General features: G+C 47.0%; 6 protein-coding genes across 6 annotated transcripts; 4 read left to right on the forward strand and 2 right to left on the reverse strand.

The window, feature by feature from the left end:
* Positions 1-105: 105 nt before the first annotated feature.
* VE01_05366 (uncharacterized protein) lies at positions 106-2,525 on the forward strand. Its single transcript, XM_018274830.2, has 9 exons — positions 106-452; positions 512-644; positions 701-935; positions 998-1,090; positions 1,155-1,162; positions 1,209-1,620; positions 1,677-1,761; positions 1,811-2,206; positions 2,276-2,525. The coding sequence occupies exons 1-9, from the start codon at positions 410-412 to the stop codon at positions 2,401-2,403; spliced, it is 1,533 nt and encodes a 510-aa protein (XP_018130325.1). The 5' UTR covers positions 106-409; the 3' UTR covers positions 2,404-2,525.
* Positions 2,526-3,591: 1,066 nt separating this feature from the next.
* On the forward strand, positions 3,592-5,705 carry VE01_05367 (uncharacterized protein). Its single transcript, XM_018274831.2, has 4 exons — positions 3,592-4,373; positions 4,430-4,488; positions 4,546-5,308; positions 5,391-5,705. The coding sequence occupies exons 1-4, from the start codon at positions 4,172-4,174 to the stop codon at positions 5,657-5,659; spliced, it is 1,293 nt and encodes a 430-aa protein (XP_018130324.1). The 5' UTR covers positions 3,592-4,171; the 3' UTR covers positions 5,660-5,705.
* A 2,931-nt stretch (positions 5,706-8,636) lies between these two features.
* Positions 8,637-10,652, reverse strand: VE01_05368 (uncharacterized protein). Its single transcript, XM_018274832.2, has 2 exons — positions 10,347-10,652; positions 8,637-10,227 (listed from the first exon to the last, which is right to left on the reverse strand). Exon 2 carries the CDS (start codon positions 9,889-9,891, stop codon positions 8,797-8,799), a length of 1,095 nt encoding a protein of 364 aa, XP_018130323.2. The 5' UTR covers positions 9,892-10,227; positions 10,347-10,652; the 3' UTR covers positions 8,637-8,796.
* Positions 10,653-11,164: 512 nt separating this feature from the next.
* Positions 11,165-12,808, forward strand: VE01_05369 (uncharacterized protein). The gene has a single exon (XM_018274833.2). It carries the CDS (start codon positions 11,375-11,377, stop codon positions 12,686-12,688), a length of 1,314 nt encoding a protein of 437 aa, XP_018130322.2. The 5' UTR covers positions 11,165-11,374; the 3' UTR covers positions 12,689-12,808.
* Positions 12,809-12,815: 7 nt separating this feature from the next.
* VE01_05370 (uncharacterized protein) lies at positions 12,816-14,951 on the reverse strand. The gene is made up of 3 exons (XM_018274834.2): positions 14,886-14,951; positions 14,399-14,806; positions 12,816-14,335 (listed from the first exon to the last, which is right to left on the reverse strand). Exons 2-3 carry the CDS (start codon positions 14,599-14,601, stop codon positions 12,859-12,861), a joined length of 1,680 nt encoding a protein of 559 aa, XP_018130240.1. The 5' UTR covers positions 14,602-14,806; positions 14,886-14,951; the 3' UTR covers positions 12,816-12,858.
* Positions 14,952-15,358: 407 nt separating this feature from the next.
* On the forward strand, positions 15,359-18,381 carry VE01_05371 (uncharacterized protein). Its single transcript, XM_059463696.1, has 5 exons — positions 15,359-15,505; positions 15,574-15,810; positions 15,870-17,113; positions 17,171-17,686; positions 17,740-18,381. The coding sequence occupies exons 1-5, from the start codon at positions 15,404-15,406 to the stop codon at positions 17,930-17,932; spliced, it is 2,292 nt and encodes a 763-aa protein (XP_059319693.1). The 5' UTR covers positions 15,359-15,403; the 3' UTR covers positions 17,933-18,381.

Here is an 18,381-nt window from a genome sequence, read left to right on the forward strand (position 1 = left end):
TTGCTCGATGGTGGCGCTACGAAGGTCAAGCACTTTTGGTAAGATTTAACTAACGCGGCTAGTGTCGCTGGATCGGATGTGCTAGTAGTAGTGGCAGGGGCGAACATCCACTTTTGAAACTAGCTATCATCAAGTTTACACCCACTGTCATCATATTTCATACTAGTAACTAACTATGCTGAGTAACTATCACTCATGTTCCTACGTATTCTCCATTTACGCATTTGCTTGGATGCGTTCCAGACTTTGGACAATGACTGGCTGCTCACAGTAGGAACTAACATGAGACATTGTATAAATACCTGGCTGATAGCAGCAACCCTCATCCTACTTCTCCCAATTTATTCTTCTCTCCTCTAACAACTATCTCGTCGCTCGTCCTCCCAAACCCTGTTACAACTTTTTAGCCATGGCTCATTCTCAGAACCCCCCCGTATTTACGCTGGCCGAAGGTGAGTTTGTTTAATAGATCTGGTCTCTAATACTCGCATACTTACAGCAAGAACCATAGGCCAGCCGATTGCCGACCCGTCAAACAGCACTGTTCTGCCAGCCCGATTTGGAGGTGGCAGCTTAGCGCTGCTCCAGGATACTCTCCTCATAGAAACTTTGGCGCACTTCAACCGCGAACGCATTCCAGAACGGTAAGCAAACAAAAAACCACCGGTCCTTGAGCCTAAGAATAACGTGTATCGGATAGTGTGGTCCACGCCCGAGCTGCAGCTGCCTGGGGCGAGTTTGAAGTTACCCATGACATCTCTCATTTGACAACCGCCAAATTTCTTAATGGCATTGGCAAGAAGACTAAGGTCCTTCAACGCATCAGTACAGTCGGCGGCGCTACAGGTTCGGCCGAGACAGTCAGAGATGTTCGGGGGTTTTCAGTAAAGTTCTTTACTGAGGAAGGGAATCACGATATCGTCGGCAATGACATCGTACGTGAAATAAAACAAATTGCGATTAGGTCTCAAGTTGCTAATGGTGACACCTACTACAGCCGGTTTTTTTTGTCAGAGATCCTGTCAAGTTCCCCTCCCTCAACCGGAGTCATAAGAAGAATCCAAGAAGCAATACCGCGGATGAGACAATGGTAAAATTCCTCACCAACTAGATCGATATAATTAGAATACGCGCTGACCCGTACGCATTTTTAGTTTTGGGAGTAAGATATTCGCATCTTGACATGACCACACAAGCTAACATTGCAGTTTCCATGTCAACAATCAAGAGGGCGTGCACGCTCTCATGCATCTCTTCGGCTCACGGGGAATCCCCGCGTCGCTCCGAAACATCAATGGCTTTGGTGTTCACACCTATAAGCTCGTTGCGGTAGATGGGAGCTTCAAATACTGCAAGTTCCATTTCAAGCCTATTGGAGGCGTTCAGAATATGAGCCCTGAGGACGCTGCCAAGAATGCGGGTGAAAATGCCGATTATCACACTGCAGATCTGTTCAATGCTATTGAAAATGGCTACTATCCAGTTTGGACCCTTTATGTACAGGTCATGGAGCCTAAGGTTGCGGAGACGTACCCTGTGAATATCTTTGATATCACAAAGACCTGGCCTCACAAGGATTTCCCACTACTCCCTGTCGGAAATATGACCCTGAACAAAAATGTGAGTTGGCTATCGTCTGTATGTTTGCGGCCAATTAGATTGACTGGATATCTCAGCCACACAATTACTTCGAAGACGTCGAACAGGCTGCCTTCTCGCCGTCTAATATGGTTCCTGGAATCGCCGTCACTCCCGATCCTAGTGAGTATTATCCCTTGAGGTCAAATATCAACTCTAACAATCCGGGTAGTGCTTCAAGCACGCATGTTTGCCTACCCCGACGCTCAACGTTACCGTCTCGGCGTAAACTACCAACAACTGGCTAGCAACCGAGCCCTCTCACGTGTATACACGCCATACGAGCGTGACGGCGCCGCATCCTTCAACGGCAACTATGGTGGCGAACCCAACTACGTTCGTAGTGACTTTACCGTCGCCAATCCAGGCCAAAAGAGCATCGAACACGATGAGTGGGCTGGTGGAAAGGTAGGAATCCATGAAATACCAGTCTCAGATGCAGATTTTGCACAGGCCACTGAATTATGGAATATCTTTGGCACGCAGCCTGGAGAGCAGGAGGGTTTTGTTAAGAACGTGGCGGGTGCTATACAGGATATTCCAAAGAAGTTGCAAGAGGGCACCATTGGTACGTTTTTCCCACCCGTCCACTTTCCAGTTCGTTGCCATGTCGCTCTGTGCTGACCATTGAATACAGCAATGTTCTCTAAGGTTCACCCTGATATTGGTAGAAAGCTCCAGGCAGAACTTAACAGTGCTGGGAAAATTAGCGCTTCTGCACAGAGCCAAGAAAGCGCCAGAAGTTATCAGGTAAAATACGTATAAATGAGGGGCTTATCCCCTCGTAGAGGATAAGCGAAGAGAAAACTGTTATGGGGACAAACGGTAGCACTCGCTCAAATTGCAATGAATAGTCTATATAGCTCCAATTTATCATGCTTCGTCACATATTATATACTGGTATACTCTAAGTACTAGCACCCGTTCTTAGATTTTAATTTTTATACTCAACTCGAGGATTAGGTTTGTCATTAGAATACGAACTCGCAAAAACACTATGCGAAGTGGTGGTAGTCCTTGCTTGACCAAGGGCTTCCTATGAGTATTAAGGATATGATAGCAAATTTATGGATGATGATTTGCTGCAAGAACGGAAATACGTAGACGACTATAGTTATCAAGGATGCATAGGTCTATAATTACCATATACAGCGATCGCGTTTCTCTACTTCCATTTGGTCCATTTCCACACTTACTCCATATGGAATCCAGATGGTATAAATTTTGGAGGCCTGGTCTCGTGCAGATATCGAGAGGAATATTGCCAGACCCACCAACTAGTTGTAGCCTACCCCTCGTAGAAAGTTTACTGGCCACTGCACGTTGACCCGTGACTCAGCTTGTTCGACTGCAAAGCTCTCGAGTTCATCTGTAGATAAAGTATCAAACTACCAACAAAGAAAGCCCGCAACGAATAGAGCGTCAGCCATATTCATGATATAAGACGAGACTAAATTTCGCGCAAGTTCACGCAAACTGGCCTTGCGTAGGCACGTGGTCAACACTACTACGAACAAGTTGGCGGTGGATAGCTTCCTCTTCAAAATTGTGATAATGACGAAGCCCGTAGGAAAGGTAAAGCTCGATACCAGAGTTGCGATTGAAGGGTTATTCACGCGTAGAGAGGTCGCCCCGCCGTCAACTAAAATGCCGAAAAGAGTCCCAAGGGAAAAAATGCACCGGCGAGAAATGATTTGGGAAGTAAGTCGGCCCAAGATTAACGACCCGTTGCTGTACTAGTGTGGATGAGCATGGCGACAGTTTCTTTCGTGGGGTTGAAGGTTTTGTCCATTTTGGCTCGTCGAGGTAGATTGACAACGAATAATAATATTTCAGGGACAGCAAGTGCTATATGCCAAAGCTTTCCATGCCAGGCGAGTGGCAATATGTTGTGAAGGCACCAGAAGACACTGTCGTGTCGGACAAATAAAGGGTTATGCGCGGACATGGGTGTGGATACCCATTTTTAGTGCTGTGGTATAGCCTGGACTTCGGGCCTCCGTACCGCATTATCTCGTCCGAGAGTGGTTGGACCACATCTGCGATGATTGCTAGCGAATCGGTCAAATGCGCAGCATATGGTTTACTTCATGACGTAGCCTCTCAAAGATTTTATGAAAGGCGAACGGCGCTCATCTACTCGAAGTTTGTGGGACAGTATACTAATATCAATGACAGTTAATTTTCGATGTGCAAGTCTCGCAGGATAGAACCGGAATATTCGTGGCTGCGAGACCGCTTACTCCAATAGGGATCGTCTCGGGCGAAAGGTGTGGACCTCGTACGAGATGTATCGCTTATCACATCGCGCGACTAATACTACGTGATTTCACATCTCGGTGGCAGCGTGAATTCTAGATTAACTAGACTCTGACAACGAAAACATTTCAAAATGGGGCTATGAGGCGAGATGAGGCAAGCTGAGGCAAGCACCGAATTTTCTCGGCTTGTCTAATATCTGTATATATCCATTCCGAGCGTATCATTTTTGTAAATCTTTTTTTCTGATTATTTGTGAGGAAAATAGTAAATCATGTCTCATAGAAGCGAAAATGGGATCCATTCGGATATTTTCTTTGACGTTCAGCCGCGATGGTCTAAGATTACCACATCCTCAGGTGCCTCTTTGCCTGCTCCGACTGTCTTTACAGGACGTCCACTAAGAGGAACTCTGGTTATCTCTCACGACAAAAGGCAGGAGGAGGTCTTCGATGTTGTACAGCTCACCCTTCAAGGTATTGGGCATGAAATTGCGTATATTGGCCCTGAAAGGCTAATAATAAATTTTTAGGAGAAGTGCAGAGTATTATTAGACTATCAAGCGGTTCTTACTGCAAAATCAAGAAGCCTGTGAGTAGTATTTATTCTGATTGACTAAGACAGAAGCACTGACTAGAAAAACAAAAGCTGATTCTCATGTCATCCGTCAAAGTGGCAAATGAATTCGAACAAATTGATGCTGAAGATCCTCATACGGTGACATATCAGACCGAGTTTTTCTTCGATATTCCTGACTTTACGACATTGCCATCGTCACATGGAAACAACACACCAAAGAGGTTACCACCTTCGATGCGTGTCGTCAAATCTAATTTTATATCTGCTGCCACTGCAGAAATCCACAACAGCGGCTCAATCGCAGGTACCTGTGATGTTACATACAAAATCGCGGCTTGCGTCTTCGCAGGTGGACGACTAAAAAGCGACGCGAGTCGAGAAATTATATTAATGCCAATCGAAGATAAACCGCCCCCGCTAGAGCCCGAAGATTTCGGGAAGGAATATCGACTTGTTGGTGCAACTTCCTTGAGGCCGTCCTGGGGATTAAGAAAAAGTTTGATGGTCGTCGTATCGTCTATGGAGCCTCGGCCTTTAACATTTTCCAACCGCGAAGAAGGCTGCGAGAGTACCGAGGTGCTGCTCCACCTCAAAACCGAGGGATTATCGGACGGAAGTAGTGAAAGAGCCTTCGTAGAGTCTCACCTGACTGACTGCGAGGTTCAGATAAATCTAGAAGCAGTGACATATTTTTCAGCGGAAGAGCAAAAGGCAGTTATGTCAATGGCAGAGGCACTGCGATCTCCGTCGGTTGTGTTGAAGAAGACAAAGTACGCAACAAATAGGAAAAAATTGCGCCTCGAGAGATGGATGAAAGGACGTGAGATAGCACGTAAGTCTACATTTTCTCTTACCAATTTTTTCAAGGGCCACACGTGCGGCTCGAAATTTTATACCTAGCTAACTTGATACAGCTGGGATTTTCGAATGGGAAACAACAGTCTCGGTGACTACCATCCTCCCTACGAGTTTTTCTCGCCTTCCTTCATTCTTCACCAGCTTAGTAGCGAGAAGATATGCGTTTGATGTACAGATAACGTTTGGACATTGGTCTGGCATTAATGTCTTTCATAAGCCGATAAAACTTCGGATTCCACTGCAGATAGTGCATTTTACAGCTGGAAAGTTCCTAGGTCACTCTCTAGAAGATGATGATCTAGACGCTCCGGTATATGTATCATAAAGAGAGATTAGAGCCTTTTTTTATTGCAAAACGACCTCAGACAAGAAAACGCTGCTTACCTTTTACCCATTCTAAGTGTTGCGTCTCTCATCACACCCCCAGTTAGTGAAAACAATAGAAGCATTAATAACACAAATATTCTTAATAATGTAAACCTTAAATCTCGAGTTAACTATACTCTGATCAGTGTTCGGCACGGATACCAAAATACCCGTGGTATCCGGGTATATCCTCGAGTAATTACCTACCCGGCGATATTTTAGGAGTATCCGGCGTATCCGGATACTCTCGAGTAGTATCCGGATACATGCCAAGAATAGCCAAGAATAGCCAAGACCTCTTTTTTCCAACGTCGTGAGACCTGTAGTAATGCTGTATAAAGTGATAATTATCCTCAGAATGAGCGACTCGTCGTTATCAGATATACCGACAGAGCTTGAGGGCTATGATAGCTATGATACTCATAATGAGCCAAGTCTGCTGACGCTGCCGCCCCCTATTCATATTTAACAGGATTTTAATCCTACACCGCTCCGACTTCAGCCTCTAGGACAAATGCTGCCACCGACGTCGTCAATACTATTTACAAAGCTATTGTATTCGCGATTGATACTTGATAGCCACCCACCTACAGTTAAAGTAACTTGCTTGCAACCAGACTGCGGATATTCACCTACTCCGCAGCCACTAAGTCAGACATCAACTGGTAATCTTTGGAAGCACTATACCCTAAAGCATCCAACAGTAGCATATACAATGAAAGGTCCTACAATTACGCCGTCAAGCCCATCAAGTAGTGCATCGTCGTTTTTTGAGCCACGGCTGCGGAACCCGCAAGTCCAGCCTGCTCAAGCTCAAGCATCAAATCGTAGAGCAAAATACCGAGAGTTATTACTCTCATTTGTTGTATCGAATAACCTCTCCTTACGACTTATTGAGAGCTATTCGTTCCATCAATTAGTACACTTCTTAAGCCTAAGTACTCTGTCGATATCGTCACGAACGCTACACCGAGAGCTACAGCGGCAATTCTCATATCACCGAGGATTGCTACAATTAGAACTCCAGTCTCATATTACCTGTGGCGGCCGGATATCTATTACAACAGATGCATGGACTGCGCGGAACTATACTGAGTACGCTGCTGTCACAGGTCATTGGATTAATGAGAAGTGGCAGCACCAGTGCGTATTACTTGATGTAATCCACCTTTAAGAGCCAATTCATAGCGGTGAATATCTTGCTCAAGAGTTAGCTACAGTAACAGATAGCTTTGAAATTACAGGTGCTATCTTTACTTGTACGCGGGATAATGCCTCGGCGAATACTGTGATGCTTTCGGAATATGAGAAAATAGCTAGTAAGCAGCAGACGACTATTCAACAGCCATGGACGTTTACTGTAAAGGAAGGGGACGTTCGGTGTATTGCTCATATTATCAATCTTGCAGTTCAAGCTGCTCTAAAGAGCTTGAAAGCCAGCCCGGATACAGAAACAGAAGCGTACTGGTGTGAGCAAGGGCTTGCCTAGATTCCGCAGCGTATTAATAACGCTTCTACTAAAGTATCAGCTACGCTTGAGAAGCTCCGAAGGCATATTTATGTCTTTCGAAACCGAAGAGCATGGAAGGATGCTTTACAGAAGCAGATAAAAGCTGCAGGCTAGAAGCCACGCCGGTTATCACTTGATATGCCTATACGCTGGAATTCAACGTACTATATGCTTGAAACAGCTATAAAGCTTCGAATACCAATTACTGCGGTATGCTCTACGCAGAAGCTTGATATTAGTATGAAGGATATTGCGTTAACAAGTAACGATTGGGCTATTATTAAAGCTCTTAAACGATTATTCTTAGTATTCTTAAAGCCGTCAAGACGGCTACAAAGCGATTCATATCCAACGCTTAACTTTACTATTCCTCTTTACTTAAAGATGATAAATAAGATCACATCGCTATAAGAAGAGCTTAGTAGAAGCTCTGCAATCGGGGTAGCTTGTGGAGCTGCGCTTCAAAAGCTTAATGAGTATTATACTCTTACAACGAATCAGCAGTGTAAGCACTCAGCTGTTGCTACAATTTGCGACCCACGAATGAATCATACAGTATTTAAGAAGATATATCTAAATGCTATAGACGATACACGAAGATTACGAGCAAGAGCGCAGTTTGAAGACGTTTGTAGAACGTACTAAAAGCGAGAGTATCACCTTGATACAGAGCGAATTACTCACGAAACAGCTCTTGCAGAAGCAATAGGTGCTACTGCCACAATAGATCAAGAACCCGATTCCGACGAAGATCTATTTGCGTCAGAAGGCTTAGCTTTTCAAGAGCCAGAATGGAGGCGCTAGATGCTTGAACCACGGCCTGGTGAGCATACTGATATTCTCAAATATTGGTGCGCAAAGCAATACCAATATCTAGTTATTGCCCGTATTGCTCGAGATCATCTAGCAATTCCAGCGACCTCTGCAGCTTCTGAGCGGGTATTTAGTAATGGAAGTGATATTATCACAAAGAAGCGGAACAGGTTGTCACCGCCTACTATTAGATATTTACTGTGCTTACGGAATTGGGGTAAAATACAGGAGGCTGATAGCGATGGTGATGATGCTGACGATGAAGCACCTGAATAGGGGCTTACGGAAAAGGGGGGGGTCTTGCGGAAAGGGGTTTACTATTATCAAAAGCTTCATTTTTTTTTATATACGCTATTCCTATTTTTATATACGATATTCAGCCTCATGTATCCGGATACTTACCTACCCTACCCGTCAGATCGTCGCCGGGTATATACCCTACCCGTGAGGTTCACGGATACTACCCGGATACGTATCCGCCGAACACTGACTCTGATAGTGTGCTGTATATCTACGCAATCCTTTAAACTGTACAAGGATTTTTTCTATTTACTACAATCATACTGGAATCTCCCCACAAGTAATAGCCAGATTACTGCAAGTACATTTCATACCGGCGTTGAGTTATTCAAGTTGCTCGAGTAGTATTCTGTTAGGTGCCTAGGTAATTGACAGTTTTGAAGCATCTACCCCCTCCAGCCAGGTAATGTCAAAGTTCATCATTCACACATAACAATTTCTCCCTATATCATCACCTACCCTAGTCTCGCGGTTTATCCCTTGGAAACTGGGGAGACAGCCTCACGATCTGTATGTGCACCGGTGAGTCTTTTCTTGCTGACGACTCGCAAACCACCAAACAATAAAACCAGCGTAGCCAATCCTAGAAGAACAGCTAGAGTTACCATCGCGCCAATGACACCCGCTGTAGCCTTGCTAATTCCTCCACTGTTAGATCTAGCCGCGGACGAGTTGGAAGAGTCAGTCGAAGTGGAGGTGGCAGCACATGCACCCGTAGTATCACCGCAAGCTGAGCACCAAGAGGCTTTGTCACTGATCGCAAACTTATTCATGCTGCTGACGAACGTATTCCACGGGAGAGAAGTAGCCGATTGGCCGAAGAGCGGGTACTCAGTCAACGGATTGTACGCCGCCGAGCCGTTGGTGAACAAGAATCTAACCGAGATCTGGTCTGTGGATGGGTACGACGACTCTGTAACGGTGGCGCTTGTCACGAGCTCGAATACCATAGCGGAGGCATAGTCAACAATGCCGGTGAAGTCATCCGACACACTGGGGAGCTGAGCGAGGCCGAAGAAGGAGAGGAATGAATTGTAGGCACCAAACTGGACAGCGAGGCTCGACGCTGACTTGCTAGTGATGGTGGCGTTGAGCTGTTGGACAATCTCGGCCGCAAGCGTAGAGCCAGCTATAGCACGAACGGGTTCGCTGCTGTTGTAGGCGAGGTTAAACTCATGCTGATTTGCGCGAGTCTGGAGTTGGTGGAGGACGTTATCAGTCAAGAGATCCCCAGATGGGATGGTCGAGTTGTGGATCTCGGAGACGTGAATATAATCGTAGATCGCGTAGGCGTTTTTATAAGTTACGTCAGAACTGCTAAATGTGGTTTTCACAACTGGGAGTAGGGACGCGTAGAAGTCCTTTGTGGAGGCGAGAGTGCTGGTGTAGTCATCTGAGATGAAGTAGCTGTTGGAACTGGTTATAGCATTATTGCAGCCAGAAGAGCCCTGGAGCCATGTAGTGTCCTCAGGGTTGGCGCTACTGCTACGCGCAGAGGAGACGGTGTTCACAGGAATCAACTGGTAGCCGTTCATCGGGGCAGAGACAGAGGTGCCGTTGGCGAGCATCTGCGTGGCGACGGAGGTCCCCACGGGAGGATAGAGACCCTGGAGCCATCCTTGGGCAGAATTTTGGAGGACTGTGTCTACTGGAGCCTGGACGGTGAGCTGGGAGAGCTTGACGACATTCTGACTGATGCCGTAGATTTTGTTTCTGGAGGAGTCCTCAAGGTAACGGGCTCTGTAGAACGCACCCGCGCCGTAGATCTGCGCGTATCCGAGATCAGTGAGGCCAGCCGGAGGGAACTCTTTAGGGGTACGGTCGCCATGGCGATGGACGATATACGCGCCGAGAACAGTTTCCTGGGCTTGGACAACGAGAGAGAGAAGGGAAATGAGCAAGAGCTGGGTGGTCACCATATTAGCAAATGGCTGAATTCAACGCTCGGATGCAGAAGTGAGACTTTCTTATCGCAAGAGAGACAGTGGTGAGGGGCGGGGATGGGATGGGGAGAAAGATATACTTTGGAACCCACTGGAGGAAGGGGGATAGTTTGGGAATTTTTCCCAGTTCCATGCGATGCAACCCATGTCGACGGCTGGGACTGTTGCCGCGGGCACTATTTGGCAGCTGATCAACTAAGTGCTCATACAGTTACGCATGCATGAGAAGACCATAGAGACCGTCCGGTCGCTCTATCCAGACCGACCTAAGTCGGCAATATCCCCCCTTTCAGGTGTAGTGCATATTGTCGTAAATGGCGACAGGGATCCAGGCCACAAGCCATGCCAAGCTTGCACGAGTGGGGTAATCCCCACAACTAATAGATGTAACTCTATTTAAGTGTCTCGGGCGGGAAGTTGAAGATGAAACTGTAGAAAGATACCTAACTGTCTAATCATTGGCTACAGGGTATGATGCATCCTGTAGGAAGTAGAAAGTGAGGCGTGGGAAAGTTTTTGAGTTAGCGCAAGCTGACCAGTTGTATATCGCTTTTCTCAACATGACAACAAATCTTGACTACATCATCTCACTTCTTCATCCCGCGTTGACGTAAGATACAGCTCAACGTCATAACTATGGGATTGCGAAGGGTTAATACTCTGCGCGGCTACTAGCTGGTGATAAGTCAATTTAGTATCCATCCAAAATTACGGTTTCGGTTTTGGGTGAGACTTCTGGCCCGAGAGATCCCGCGAGACTAACGTTCAGCCCGTGCTTACTATGTGGAGACAAATAACCATGGTTGTGGACGGTTGGCACGGACGGCTGCCGCAGTTTGCAGTGAATAGCTGTCGAGGTGTATGGCATTATGGCACTATACCTAAATTAGGGGTGAAGGCCGCTGGTAGAGGGTGGGAGAAAATGTATTCCGTCTTCGTATGCATCCACGACCACTTACACAGGCGTGGGTTGTACATGCAGTACGGAATATGTCTTGACTGCTGTTCAGGCCAGTGTCTGCTTTAATTATCCGTCGCCAGCCGTAGGTGACATTCGGTGTGCTCTTTGCCTGAAAAAGAGTATATTTATTCATTGTCTGCTAATGGAATGGCCGAAACAATCCATGGGCGCGTAGCAAATGGAGCTGCACAGCTTCTTAGGAGATCGGAACTGGGCTTTACTCGGCAGTTACAAGGAACTCTGCTGAGATCACCACGACCTCGTCATCATGCCACTGCGTCAATTGCCAGTCCGCGTGCGGCGAAACTGAGAGATGCGAAGCCCTTTTCCTCGTTTCTCACGGACAGCTTCAATCGACAGCATACATATCTGCGCATCTCCATAACAGAGAGATGTAATCTTCGCTGTCTCTACTGCATGCCGGAAGAGGGCGTCCCACTCTCGCCCCAACCTCACCTTCTCACAGCGCCTGAGATATCCTACATTTCGTCTGTTTTTGTGTCGCAAGGTGTCACAAAGATTCGACTCACTGGGGGTGAGCCTACGGTGCACCCCCAGATACTTCCTATGCTTCACGAAATCGGCCGTTTACGATCGTGCGGGCTCAAAGAGCTTTGCTTGACCACCAACGGGTTAACGCTTTCTCGAAAGCTAGATAGTATGGTTGACGCGGGCGTTACCGGCATAAACCTAAGTCTCGATACCCTCGACCCGGTCCAGTTTGAGCAAATGACCCGACGAAAAGGGTTCTCTGCAGTGATGAAATCCATCGATCACATCCTCGCTCTTAAGCGCTCTGGTGGAGCGAACAACTTAAAACTCAAGATCAACGTCGTGATTATGCGTGGTATGAACGATCTCCAGCTCCTTCCCTTCGTGGAGATGACGCGTGAAAAGGACTTAGAGGTTAGATTTATCGAGTACATGCCTTTCAGCGGGAATAAATGGTCTGAGCAAAAGATGTTGGGCTACCAGGAGATGTTAGCCACAATACGAGAGCGATATCCTCAGGTTGAGCGAGTACAGGATCATCCAAATGATACCAGTAAGACCTTCAAAATTCCAGGCTTCGAAGGCCGTATTGGATTTATCACAAGCATGACAGACCATTTCTGTGGAACATGTAATAGACTACGTATCACATCCGATGGAAATTTGAAGGTCTGCCTTTTTGGAAATGCGGAAGTAAGCTTGCGAGACATTCTCAGGAATGACCTGAATAACGGAGAGCCCATTGATGAAGAGGCGTGGGAAGGTATCAAGCAGCTTGAAATGGATGGAAGAGAAGGGCGCCTCACAGCTGGAGCTAGACCAGGCGGACGGCAGGCTTACCTTCGAGAGAACAAGCAACGTCTCTTGGACGTTATCGGAATGGCCGTGCACAGGAAGAAAGCTAGACACGCAGGTATTGGTCAGCTTGAGCACATGGATAACAGGCCTATGATTCTGATTGGGGGATGAAGCTTAGGTAGAAGCATGCACAGTGGTACCGTATATTTTGTCAACTGTGGATTTAACACTTATCTTACGTTCATGGATATGTTTGCTTATCTTATTGAATGAAATGGAATTACTATATAAACCAATCATGCGAGAACACTTCGAACTCCACTAGCTTTTTCGGATACGAGTCAGTCATCTACATCTCGAGGTTCGTTTTCCCTCCAATACTTCTTGTAGTCCTCTAAACTCTGGGTCGGAAACTCCTCTGGCCAAGTGAGAGGGGCTAGAGGAGAACCCGTCTCCTCGAATTTGGCTAGTCGCTGCTTCGTTAGAGCCCGACTCTCGTTGACGCTGTAGACACTAATCCTGTGCGCCGAGCTTGTTACGTGAAGACCCCAATTCCATGCGGCGCGAATATTCAAAGGCTGCGTGTTAAGAGAATTATCCCAGCACCTGCAGACAATCTCTACCCAACCTTCGACATCGCAAGGAAGGTCGAACTCCCAAGTGCGCCATGTCCACTTGTGCTTCGCGGAGAGATTTTCGTTAGGAACAGCATACCAGCTAAATCCCCCATCAGCTGAAAGTTCCACCCTCTCAGGCCATCTCCCTCCTCCAGAATAGGCCCAACCCTTGCAGCGGATCTTGCCGTTATGGATAACAACCTGCTTCGTCCATGGAGACATGATGGCCGAACTAACAGGCATCTCTTGAATCTGGATTCCGTCGGTCGGTCGTTGATTGTGCTTACCAACCTGCTGGTTGAAGTACAGATACTCCTTGCTCTGGACTGGGGCAATAGTTGGGTTCTTAATCGCTTTAATGCGATAAAGCCACTTCACGCTTCGAGCACCAATGTAACCCAGGACGACAACTCTTAAGGGGTATCCATGGATCTTTGGCAGAGGCTCTCCATTCATCTCCCAAGCGAGGATGACCTCGTTTGCCTTGACTTTAGACCAAGGGACACTGACGAGGTAGTTCATAACTTCGTCACTCTTGAAATAGGTCTCTGCGCCGTAGAGTTCAAGGTGTTTCCCGCCCTTGATGAGCCCGCCACAATCCTTGATCACCTTCTTCAAGCTGATACCAACATACTTGGCCGTACCGATAGCACCTTCGGCCCATGGAGCCTGCGGAACCTCGTCTCCCTGGCCCGGGTACAGGCTAATCTGCTCTATGCGGCGCGTTCCGGAGCACTGAATGGTGACAAGCTTCTCCATTCGCGGAAATTTGGATTCGTCCATGAGATCATCCAAGGTGTAGGATTTGGGATTAGCAACCAGCCCATCGAGTGTAAGACTCCACTTGTCTTTCTCGATGAGCGGTATTCCGCCGTGATTTCGAACAAAGTGAAGCGGATTCGGGGTGATAGCTTTCGAGGTCACAAGTCGTTTAGGAGGCTCGCCGTTGTAGGGAAATTGAAGCAGATGCAGCATCTCAGGGTGTTTTTCGCGGAGAACCGTTTTCCAGGAATCCTCAGGAACGTCGGTAAGTTCGCCTCCAATGGCATGGTGCCACATCTTCCAATGGGTGCCGGGCAGCACGGGGTTTGTGTTTGGAATTGGCCCCATTTGGAACTCTGCGTTTGGGGGAAAGGTCTGAGACTTGAGTATCTTGTGTGCCTTTGCCTTCTTCTCCGGATATTTCTCCCATTCCACGTAGCTGCTCGAATGTCAGTCCTGCTGCAAGAAACTACTGCATATGATGGTGCATATGAGAACGTACCCTTTCCAGCCTTCGAGCTCTCGGCGGAACAGCTTGTTAGGGTCGCCAACGGCTTTGATGGCAGCTTCATCTTTTGTAGCTCCCTCCCATTGGTGCGGGGGGATGGCAATTATTTCATTCCCTGTCTGGTCTAAGAAGGGCAGCTTGGCCCCAGCCAGGCCTTGCTCGATTTTCCATTCATCTGGGCGGTTGACTGTCTCCATATTGTTCTTTGCATAGGAAAGGATAACGAGTCCTACGATATGGTGCGGGGGTGCTTCCAAGCCTTATAGCGTCCATTTCCTAAGCTCCTAAGCCATCGGCAGGTAGAAGTCACCAGAGGCGCCAGATAGTGATGTAATCTTAGTTTGGCCGGAATCATTCGACGTTGACATCACCAGTCGGTGGCTTGCATACCAAGGTTGCGGTCTGTCATATTAGTGTGTTTCACTCCCGAGTATGGAAATAAACCTGTGCCTAGAACTAAAAGCGGAAGGCGGAGTAATACCTCTGCTGTGTCGCAAGTTTTACGGATGCAGCGCCATCTCTCGCACGAGAAAATGGGGTAAAATCACGGTACATGGCACACTATGACAGAATACAAATGAGAAATTTCTCAGTACCTGTAGCTAATTAGTAAGGATATTTCTTACCATGTAGGAAATATTTTCAAGGAGTGCGCATATCCTGCCCATGTTAGCCACAAGAGTTTCTAGATAGATCGCACTGTGATTCGAAATAGTAGTCTTAACACAGTAAAGTTAGGTACAGCTCCATAAATTGGACAGTTAAACTAACAGTAGTACCTAACGCACACGGCATTTTGCGCTTGTTAAGTCCGCAAAAAGCTTCTTTCCACAGGCGATGTCGTCATAGATCGGAAGATGGCTTCTCCTATTGGTCCGTGTTACAGACCAATAGGCGCGCGCCATTGCAAACTTTAGTACCACTTGTACTGTACAAACAAGTCAGAGCTGCAACTGTCAACATCGTTCACTTTTGACCGACTCTAGTCTTCACAAAGAGATGGCATCGGCATCCCGTGCTCCTAAATTTTCGAGTATTCGTCGTTCGAGGCCGTCGTACAGTTGTAAAAGCTGCCGGGAGAGAAGAGTCAAATGCGATCACGTATATACATTCCTTGCTCCCCGTATCATCTATTGCCACACTTTTTGCTGACACAACATCATGCCTAGACTCATCCAAAATGCGCCAATTGCAACCGGAACGATTTAGAATGTATCTACGAGGGGGCGGACCTAAAGCGCAAAGACCCTCCAAGAGATGCAGCGGAGAGTGAATCTCCCGTAAAGGTAATGCGACATAGGTCTCTGGTTGAAGATCCTCAATCCAACCAGGGATACTTGATAATGCAGAATGGTGGTCGCTCGCGGTATGTTGAAAATACTTTTTGGGCATCAGTGGACATGGAGGTGAATAATCCCTGTGTTGCTGTCATCAGATACTGCTAGCTAAACTCACATTGTTTCAGGGCCTAGAGCTGGACTCTCTTCTTTTCGATCTCCCGCTATTCCCACTTGAAGATGCCTGTTGTGCCGACCAAGACACGGGCAGTTGTGGCTCGCACACTTCATGTCGGCATTACACTGGCACAACCGAACCTAATTTTTCCTTCTGGTCTTCTCGCCCGGCCGTTATGAGAGCAAGTAACAAGGGCATCATGGACATCCTGTCAGAATTACCACCTCAGGACACTTGCGACCAGATGTATAAAAATTTCGTGGAAACAGTGCACCCTCTTATTCCGCTTCTGCATCTGCCCACATTCGATAAACTGTATCGCCGGTTTTGGGATTGGCACAAGACTTGGGCCATCAGTGATTTTCCACAAGGGGTTTTGGCAGAAAACCCGAGTTTCCTGCCGATGCTCCTCGCAGTACTGTTTACAGGTTCCCTTTCCCATACAGGGTCGCCAAACATTTACATGCCTCTTGACGGTCAGAAAAAGTTGTTTGCGACGATCCCAGTCGCCTTGGCTATGGTTGGATTTCCGCATAGACCATCTCTATACTCATTGATGGCATTCGTTCTCCTAAATTCAATGTTGATTCGAGAAGAGGAATCTCTAAGCTCGTGCTCTTTCGTTGCCGTCGCGTTTCGAGTGTGCCAGGCCATGGGCATTCACAAAGACGGCACGGACTTTGGTCTCGATGAGATACAAACCGAGGAGAGAAGAAGAGTATGGTGCCATCTGATGCATTTGGATGTCATGACGAGCATTCTATCTGGACTGCCTCTGATTGCGTCGAGCGAGATGTTCAGCGACACGCGCATGATCGGAGAGTTACGAGATGAGTATATCGGCAAGGTGCAATTGACGGAAGATATGGATGGTAGTCCGATTATTGACCCGAACTATATTGTCACTGCTGGGCGCTATGACTCCACTTCTTGCATGCGAAACATCCTCCTCTGGCAGTTCTCACATAAGCCGGTAACCCTTGACAGTGTCAAAAATATGGAAGAGAGTATCGAGTGGTTGCAGATCCGAACAAAAACACGCGTCAAACGGCTCAGGCTGCATCCTCTGGAAGAATTAGGAAGTCCTTCGTCCCATTCATTCCAATCAACACCTCGTGGTGATAACACCGAAGAATTATCCCCCCAGGCGCTTTGGGGAAAAGATTTGCTATGCCTAATGGTCGAGAAGGCTTACTGCCTTTTGTACCACCCAATAATGCAGCATTCGACTTTGTGGATAGAACTACGCACTAGGTAAGTAACGGACATAGATATTCTTCTAATTGTAACCCGGGAGCTGATAGTGTACAGGGCGATCCCTCGATTTCAATCCTTCCTATCAATTTTTATTAAGATGTGTACCACGGACAGCTACCTCCCATTCCAATGGCTCTACCCAGGCGCTTACCAGCCTCTCCAATGTGTTGCTGTTCTGTTAATTGACCTGCTGAAGGCCCCTGTGTCTGAAGAAGCCGCAAAGTCTCGGAGTCTCCTCGAAAATATCTTCTCTCTTTTGGGCCCGGAAGGCCGAATTAGTAGTGGAACACTAAACGTTAGTTCTTGGCCCAATCAGAGGTATGCTTCAGCCGGAGCTAAGCAGGCCTGGATGAGACTCGAAAAGTTGAGATCAAAGGTCTGGCAGAAGTTGGGACTAGACCATAGTGTGCTTTGGGCGAGGACGATCGGAAAGACTTCTCAACAGTCATATAGTACTGATACAGCTCAAGCTGGGAGCTCTATGGGTCAAACCACAGCACAACAGCCCTTACCTCCTAATCAAAATGATTTTTTCTATTCTAATTTTCTCTTTTCTAGCGAGCAGCAGAAGTGAGTTTTCCGCCACTTAGGTACTCTCTATTAAGAAGCTGACATAGAAATAGAAATAGTATTCCGTCGACCGAATTTGGAGCTGCCAATTTTGATGGTTTAGACCAGCAGAATTTATTGCAAGACCAAACTGCCATCGATAGCCTGCCTGAACAAGACTTAGAATCCTCGTGGCAAACTTCCACATTCCAAGGTAGCTTATCTGGTACTATACCGCCATTCGATAATATAAATTATCTAGGCTAGTCATTGCATTCAGCAAGGACACGAATAAAACACAGGTCATACCTTCGCGAGATATTTGCAAATTGGGGCTCAACCTAAATTCAAAGCATCTTCTGAGGCTGGGCTATGGGAGGTAAATTACATCTAGGTTAGGAATAGGTACTATACTATCCTGTCAGCCTCGCCCGTCTTACCCGTAGCCTTCGCACTCCTGCTCTCCTTAGGTTTCCTCTGCCATATGCTGTCCAGATACCGTATGTTAACACGTGTGTTGCTTTTTGCGACCCAGGACGCCTCATTTCTAGTCGGATCCTCGTGAGCCTTCGGCTCGGCAAGCCTTGCCCTACATGACACTCATCCTCGGCATCTAACAGGCTCACCATGTCTGACAAGTCAATAGTTTCTTTTCCTTTACTTCCCTTAGTATTTAACTTATAATAGGTCAAAGGAGCAGTTATGTAGCCAACATG

The sequence above is a fragment of the Pseudogymnoascus verrucosus genome (genome assembly GCF_001662655.1).
Source record: "Pseudogymnoascus verrucosus strain UAMH 10579 unplaced genomic scaffold scaffold_22, whole genome shotgun sequence".
Classification (NCBI taxonomy): Eukaryota; Fungi; Ascomycota; class Leotiomycetes; order Thelebolales; family Thelebolaceae; genus Pseudogymnoascus; species Pseudogymnoascus verrucosus.

Excerpts from the sequence above, each read along its gene's own strand:
- VE01_05371 (XM_059463696.1), top strand. The coding sequence starts at position 15,404 with ATGGCATCGGCATCCCGTGCTCCTAAATTTTCGAGTATTCGTCGTTCG. Across the intron at positions 15,506-15,573 it reads GAAGAGTCAAATGCGATCAC|ACTCATCCAAAATGCGCCAA; the intron begins GTATATACATTC and ends CATCATGCCTAG. Across the intron at positions 15,811-15,869 it reads GGGCATCAGTGGACATGGAG|GGCCTAGAGCTGGACTCTCT; the intron begins GTGAATAATCCC and ends ACATTGTTTCAG.
- VE01_05368 (XM_018274832.2), bottom strand. The coding sequence starts at position 9,891 with ATGCTCGCCAACGGCACCTCTGTCTCTGCCCCGATGAACGGCTACCAG.
- VE01_05370 (XM_018274834.2), bottom strand. The coding sequence starts at position 14,601 with ATGGAGACAGTCAACCGCCCAGATGAATGGAAAATCGAGCAAGGCCTG. Across the intron at positions 14,336-14,398 it reads GAGCTCGAAGGCTGGAAAGG|CTACGTGGAATGGGAGAAAT; the intron begins GTACGTTCTCAT and ends ACATTCGAGCAG.
- VE01_05366 (XM_018274830.2), top strand. The coding sequence starts at position 410 with ATGGCTCATTCTCAGAACCCCCCCGTATTTACGCTGGCCGAAG. Across the intron at positions 1,621-1,676 it reads ATATGACCCTGAACAAAAAT|CCACACAATTACTTCGAAGA; the intron begins GTGAGTTGGCTA and ends TGGATATCTCAG. Across the intron at positions 1,762-1,810 it reads CGCCGTCACTCCCGATCCTA|TGCTTCAAGCACGCATGTTT; the intron begins GTGAGTATTATC and ends CAATCCGGGTAG.
- VE01_05367 (XM_018274831.2), top strand. The coding sequence starts at position 4,172 with ATGTCTCATAGAAGCGAAAATGGGATCCATTCGGATATTTTCTTTGAC. Across the intron at positions 4,489-4,545 it reads ACTGCAAAATCAAGAAGCCT|CTGATTCTCATGTCATCCGT; the intron begins GTGAGTAGTATT and ends GAAAAACAAAAG. Across the intron at positions 5,309-5,390 it reads GAAAGGACGTGAGATAGCAC|CTGGGATTTTCGAATGGGAA; the intron begins GTAAGTCTACAT and ends AACTTGATACAG.
- VE01_05369 (XM_018274833.2), top strand. The coding sequence starts at position 11,375 with ATGGCCGAAACAATCCATGGGCGCGTAGCAAATGGAGCTGCACAGCTT.